General features: G+C 50.7%; 1 protein-coding gene across 1 annotated transcript in view; it reads left to right on the top strand.

Annotated features, from left to right (window-relative positions):
- Positions 1–7197, top strand: part of RPH3AL (rabphilin 3A-like (without C2 domains)) — a 37078-nt gene that overhangs the window by 482 nt on the left and 29399 nt on the right. Inside the window, exons 2-3 of the mRNA XM_009323795.1 lie at positions 4171–4282; positions 5675–5818. Coding sequence (XP_009322070.1) covers positions 4206–4282; positions 5675–5818 — 221 coding nt within the window. The 5' untranslated portion in view covers positions 4171–4205. The remainder of the gene's footprint in view (positions 1–4170; positions 4283–5674; positions 5819–7197) is intronic.

Raw genomic sequence — 7197 nt, forward strand, 5'->3', positions numbered from 1 at the left:
AGCGTCATGTCAAAGGCCTGTGTCTGCATACTGCTGTCAGCCAGGGCTAGCCCTGGGACGTGCCGACATGGCAACCTTCTGCCATCGCGGCCACCATTTGTAGTTGGTACTGAATGTGCTGTTATTGGAACGTGGATCAGGAGTACATCCAGAAACACCTCCTGCTGCTGTTCTGCTGCTGCTTCGGGAAGGTGTGCCTGCCACAGGATCCATGGCTGTGTGGCTTGGTGGGGTGGCGTGGAAGGGCGCTCGCCTCTCCCCAGCCTGCGCCTGGAGGATGTGCTGCCCCACAACCAGCTGCAAGCCCACCTTCATCCTCCAGGCCAAGGAGTGGGAACTGTCCAGTGGGAAAGATCCTGCTCACTTTGGTGTCTCGTGGTCGCTCTGCAGGGATGTGGGGCCAAGTCACCAGTGTGACCCTGCTGCTCAGACCCCACCTGAAGCCTCCTCCCTTACAGACTGAGATGTTCTCTGGCTGCAGTCTCTCATCATGAAGACAGCAGAAGCAGTGCTACATCAGAGCTGCAGGCAGAGACGTGCTCAGTTATGCATCCTCTGAAATGCTCCTGGCCCCATGCAAAGGGTTGGCTCTCTGCAGGGCAGCTCTCCTTCCTTGCAGTGCTCACCTTAGCTTCTGTGCCAAGGGCAGCCAGGTGGACTCAGATTTAATGAGGTTTTGTTTCACATGACTTCCTCCATCATAGGAAAGGAACAAACAGGTGGAGGGTTTTTAAAGCAGGTCATAGAGTATTGATAAGAGCTCCCTTTTAATTCTTAATTCAAGTAAAAAGCAGAATCTTGGAGTGAGAAGTTTTCTTTCTGTAACACTAAGTACTTGTGCTTCCCCTTTATTCTGTATGCAGTGTACTTGCAGCAGGGCCAAGAGCTGTGGATTTCTCTTGCTCTCTCACTGTTAGAGACTGGCTGCTTCTGCCCTTTGTTAGCTTGTTGAGAGGAGCAGAGAGCAGGGAGGGGTTGGCTCAGTAAGGTAGGTGCTAACTGGAACATTTTTGAGAGAGGACGCAGTAGAGGCTGACTGCAAGAGAGGGCTGTTTCGCCACAGCCCATAGAAATGACTCGCCTGGCTGGCATGGTTTTGCTATCTTAGTGTTTCTGATTAGGCTGATTCCACCGTACTTCTTGTCCTCTACAGAGATAAGAGGGAGGATGCTTCACGCCTTCTAGATACCGGTACCATTTATTTGGCATCGTTCCCGTGGCCATGCAAGATATTCCTTTCCCAGTCCTGCTAGTGCTTCTGTTTGTGCCCCAGCAGACTGTGGCCTGCAGTCCCATGTCATTCTTGTTTCCTTCTCCGAGGTAGTTGTGTCAAACCACACTGGGCTTTTTTCAGAGGCAAAGGTGCAAAGCCACCTGCAATGCCAGTTTACATCAGAGGGAGCAGCAGACACCCAACGCTGCTGTAAGAAAATGCTCCTGTAAATATTTTAGGGAATAATCTATCTGAAGACTGTTTTGGGATATGATGGATCTCTAGGCTGTGTTTTGTTTTCCTTCTCTCTTTGCAGATGCTGCTCAGGGAATGGTGGAGAACAGAAAGCATATGCTGAGTAACAGGAGGCAAAAGAGCATGACATTGCTTGTTTTTGTTCAGTCACGCTGAGAAAAGTGCATTGTGGTATGAGGCTGGAGAATGTGTTTAGGTCTCTCCTGAGAAAAATACTTAACTGATGTGCTCTATTCTGACTTGCCTTCAGCTCTGTTAGAGCAGATAAAGCTCTGCAGAGGAGGGGCAGATGTATTCAGCACTGCTTTCCACCCTGAAAGCACAGCTGCTGGCAAAGCAAACTCCTCTGCCCTGACCATGGTATGGGGCTTATCTCCAGCTCTGGCTTTTATGCTAAACATCCCACAGCTGCTAAGCGCTGGTCACGTCGGTATGGTTGTGTGCATTCAGCCTTGCCAGTGGTCATTGAGTGTGTGGGCTGTGCTATTCTTCAGGTGTGCGTGAGTGGGAGGGGAGAGTAGGTGGTGTGTCTGAAGAGTAATTTAATATATGCATTTGTGTGTGTGCAGGTACATGTGCATATAATCTTGTAACAACACATCACAGGCTTGGAAAATATCTCGAAAATCCCAGGTCAGCCGTTCTGTGTGAAATTGTAGCTTCTCTCTGCTTCTAACACTGGCCTGGGGGCGGGAGCCTCCGTATTCTTTTGCTGTTAATGCTTGATTGCTCCCCTGTGTGTGAGCTGCTGTGGGACGTGTGCAGGGACTGCATTCTCTCCTTGCTTGAGATCGTGAAGAAGAAGAAAAGAGCAGGAGGTGTTCTGGGACAAAATGGAAATGGAAATGCAAACCCACAGCATGTGTGGCACTGAGCAGAGCAGGGAAAGTAGTCGGTAAATTGAAGATGCCAGGGTTTAAGGATTTCTTCTAGGGATGATCCCTTTCAAAAGTGATCACCTTGACTAATGTAGTAAAGGTTTAAAAAATTGTGGGCGACACTTGTGTCTGTCCTTCCTGTCTCAACCCTCTTTCTCTGCCAAACCTTTCCTGCAGCCTCCCATCTTCTCCATGCCTCACTTTGCTGTACAGTCAGCTGTGCTGCTGAGCATTATGCTGAATTGTTAGAGCCTTCACCCTTTTTATACATCTGTCACCTTGCACCGAAAGAAATCTGTGCTTCGTGTGGAATTCCTCCTCTTCTCTCCTGCCTGTTGTAAGCACTGAGTTTTCAGACTCTCTCCAGAAATTGGATGGTCAGAGAGGAGGGAACTGGTTCATTGCTTGTAACCATTTTGGCTCTCAAGGCTGACCTGGGGTTTGGCAGGAGATAGCTGTCAGTTCTCTAACATGGGGTAGTGTTTCTGTGCCGGGGGGTGAGCGCGGCGTGTGTGGCGCATGTGAGCTCAGCGTAGGGAGGGAGAGATCGCTTTGCACAAGCTGTGTCCCTGCCTGTGTAAGAGGGCCAAGGCCGTGCAGCCTGTGATGCCCCCGTGCCTGGCACAGAAGCAGAAAGCTCTGTGTGTCAGCAGTAGATAGCAAGCGTAGGTGTGGCACACTGAACCGCAGGCACTGCTGGGGTAAATGTGCTGTGGATAGAGACTGGAGCATGTGTTTTCTTGGGAACTGCTGCACAGTTGGCAGGTGATAGTTGCCTGCTATTGTATTTGATTTGTGTTTGCCAAACAGCATTAAACACGTTATCTCTGCCCAGCAGGTATGGTTTCAAAGCTGGCAAGTGTCTGTACTGGGGAAGGTAAGTATTAATACCTGGAAATTTATGCATTAGGGCTCATGAGACACTTGCTCTGCTGGAGAGCAAATCCAGCTGGAGAAAAGCTCGGTACATCAAGACTAGTTTTGCCTCCACTGAAATCTTCTGGCTGTGTCTGTCCCTTGGTGCTTTCCGTTCATCTGAGCCGCTGGTAGGACTCAGAACTGTTTAGCTGCAAAGTCCCTTTTGGGGATGTGTTTCTCCCATGAGCGTGTGGAAGTTGGCTCTTGCTGCCTTTACTGATCAGTTCACAGTGAAATTGTCATTGAACACAGGGAACCACTGGTGTGACCGTGCTGGTTACAGGAGCTGCAGGAGGAGATCTGCTGCAAGAGGTGCTGTCTTAAACATCAGAGAATGCAAACAAGCTGCTATTGTAGGCTGTAGTTATAAATATCAGGCTATTATGGAGGCAGATTTAATGAACGAAATGACTTGCCACTATTCATGCTGATTGTCGCGTGGGTTTTTGTTTGTTACCCCATTAAGAGGTAAAAAAAGCTTCTTTGTGTCCTTTAGAGTGGCTTTCTGTGTCAGTACTGCAGCGTTGGGGCTCTAGAGATGATGGGGCAGAGATTATTCTTACAAACAACACTTTTCTCTAGTTTGAAATGAAAAATCAGAACTGACAAAGAGTCTCTGGCTTTTTTTCGGAGTACTATAAATTCTAAACTTCCAGCCTTGTCTGCAAGGCATTTGAAGGTATTTAGTGGCTTATATTTTATGAGGATGATGGTATGTTTTTATTGCTGTCTGTGGGTGATAGTCTGTCTGCTTCCACTGCGTGTGACGCCAGCGGATCACCTCTGTTTTGCTTGCCAGACGAGTGGCCCTTTGGGACGGTTAATAAGGCTGTGCCAGGCGCTGCCCTGTGCTTTCTTGAGGGTGGGATGGCAGCTGTGCTCAGTGCTGGTGTTTGCTTCTTACAGGTGTGATCCCTGCCTCTCCTCCCCAGCCTGGTGCCATGGCCGACACGATTTTTGGCAGCGGAACAGGCCAGTGGGTGTGCCCCAATGACCGGCAGCTGGCACTGCGTGCCAAGTGAGTCCTTGCCACCCCCCTCCTCTCCTTCCAGCCTCAGCTCTGGCCTGAACGGTTTCCCAGTATCTGTGTGGAGCACTGGCCCACCAGCCTCATCCACAGCCTGGTTGGGAGGCAGGAATTTGCCTGTCATGCAGACCCCTCTGTACCCTAGAAATGTGCTGCTTGGGTGGGACGGGAGCCTGCTAAGCTGGAGCTCGGTCCTTGGCTGCTGCCTGGAGCTGCCCACCTGCAGTGGAGTTTGCAGCGCAGCTGGTGTGTGGTGGGAGTCCATCCCACCAGCCCTCCCCTGGGTGAGAGGAAGGGCTTGGAGGCAGGCTCTTATCTGTGCAGCACCCTAAATATAATTGATAGCATCCCCCAGCTGCCAGCACTCTTTTGTTTTAGGAACTTGTCATTTGATCTCATTTTTCCCTGAAGTTAAATTACTGCATAACCTAAAGACAAAAGGGATGGAGATGAGTCAAGCACTAGAATTGCATTTGTTTCCTGGATGCTTTCCTTCTCTGGCAGCCAGTACCGTGCCGCTGCCACCTCTGCTCTTGTCTGAACCTCTGGGGTCAGCCTGCTGCAGAGTGTTAGAAAACAGGAGGTCACCCTGTGTCTGAGGGGACTGCCTGAGTGTGAACAGTGCACGCCACTGCCACTTCTCCAGCCTCTACCTGAAAGCCTTTTTAAGACAGCTGTGTCTGATAGTGCCCTGCATTCTGCTAGCAGCCATGACTTTATCCAGTGACCTCTAAACCCCTACTGAATGGTAATTAATTAGGCTGTGAAAGCTCCCGCCTATCCCCAAGTGAGCTAAGGAGAAATGTCAGCTGCTGTATGTGAGGCACGGAGGGAAGTGGCTTGCTAAAGTCCTCGTGCGGGCCTGGGTTAGACCAAGGGAGGAAGTTGCCAAATTTATATTTCCAAGCGTGCCTGGTGATTTGTGTGTTTGAACTGAGGACCCTAGAAATGTGTGATCTGGAGGGAGGAGGGTGCAGGTAATCTCTGTGTTTTGGAGTCTGCTGTTGGCATTTGTGGTGTCTGGCATCGGTACCCACCTCTGCAAGGGTACCCCCAGGATAGCCAGCCCTAGGTGCACTAGTTCTCTTTATGGGCCGAGTCAAACAGGAGTGAGGACATGGAGTAGTAAAATACAAACTGGAACAGAAAGGGAAATGAGAGGGTAGGGAGAGACAGCACAGCACTCGGTGCTGCTGGAGGAGTGACGTGGTGATCTGGTCAGTGAGAAGAGACTCCTGCTTTGGGTGTTAGCCAGGGAACAGGCTTCTCTGATGGAAGGCTGACACAGACTCTGTGTGCCTGGCAAGTTTGACCTGTGGGGCAGGTCAGGGGATTTGCGCTTTCCTTTCATAGCTTAATTCTAACCTCCACCCCCTCCCACAGGCTCCAGACGGGTTGGTCGGTGCACACATTCCAGACTGAGAAGCAGAGGAAGATGCAGGCTCTGAGCCCACAGGAACTTGAGGTCATTCTGGAAGTCATCCGCAAGGCGGAAAAATTGGACATCATCGAGCAGCAGCGCATTGGGTACAGTCACATTCATTTGTCCCCTTCCCTCAGAAGGAAAGGTCAGTGCAGACAGAGGAGTGGCTCTCCCAGCTGCCTGAGCTCAGCCTCCATCAGTCAGAGCATCCCTTAGGTCAGTTATTTTCCCCTCCCATGTTGCTTGTTTGGAGGTGATGAACGTTGCAAAGGATATGATATTTTCCTTCTCTCCATGTCTCAAGCCTTTCTCGTACTTTCTTTGAGCCTTGGGGCTTGCTGTGGTTGCAGCCACTGATACAGTCCCTGGTAAATGCAGCCTGTGCTAAGGCAGCTGCCCCAGTGGCCCTGGAAGAGGCTGGGGAAGATGCTGAGCTGTGCAGCTGCACCCACTGCTAGTGGATGGCATGGCTCAAACTGCTGCTGGCAGCACAGTTAGGTTTTCCCTTGTCTGCTGCAGCCCCCTGGGATTTTGCCTGGAGCAGTGAATGAGTTCATGTTCTAGTTGGCTGAGCCGTCTGGAAGGGGTTTGCTAGCTTGAATTATTTAATTTATGGGCATCCTTTTGCTGCTGCAGATTTCCATTTGCTTTCAGTCCTGCTGGAGGTCTGGCCTTAGCTGTGTCTGTGGTTGTCCTCTACTGATGGCCTTTAAAGCCGGGGAGTTTGGCAGTCCTGCGGCATTTCCCAGCAGCGTTAGGTGTTCGTGAGACAGGAAACCCCAGTGACTCCCATCCTGTGTCCAGCAGGCCCAGCTTCCTGCCCCTGCGCTTTGCTCTGTCCCGGTGCAGTGCACATTAGTGAGTGCTAACGAAAACTGACAGTGATGTTTGTGTGATACATATGGGAGACCCCAGCAGCGCCAGAAGCAGCCAGTGACCCTGAGGGGCCGATCGTTCCTGTGCGGTTGTTGGTATAGCTGCAGAAAGTGATAGCCTTGCTGAAGCATTCTCTGAAATGCCTTTGTTAACTCCTGGGAGTTCTCTTGTGCTGAAGTCAAGGATCATAAATCCACTAATGATGGCTCAGCCTGGCTGTGCTGTCTGACCTCATCACTATAGGCAGTACCTCTTTCAAACAGACCTTGCCTTCCTCTCAGTACGGGACTTGGTTGATGGGATGTTAGCGCTAATGAGAATGGGGTTGTGTGGATAGCAGGATTGTGTTTCCTCCCTGAGCCGCATGCATGCGCATGGCTGCGGCTAGTCACTGCCTCTGATAGATGGCCTGGCTGTTATTGTTCCTGTCTACAAATGGATGCCTGAGAATTGCCAAGCAGTGATCTCATGACAGCAGCCTTGCTCCGCATGCTCTCCACATCCTGCATCCTAATTGCTTATCCCGCGTTCCTTCCCTTTCGTAGTCCTGCTGCCACGGACATTGTGCATACATATGGGCTTCCTGTCTTCCAAGCGGGCTGTCGAA

This window comes from Pygoscelis adeliae, unplaced genomic scaffold (genome assembly GCF_000699105.1).
Source record: "Pygoscelis adeliae isolate BGI_AS28 unplaced genomic scaffold, ASM69910v1 Scaffold290, whole genome shotgun sequence".
Classification (NCBI taxonomy): Eukaryota; Metazoa; Chordata; class Aves; order Sphenisciformes; family Spheniscidae; genus Pygoscelis; species Pygoscelis adeliae.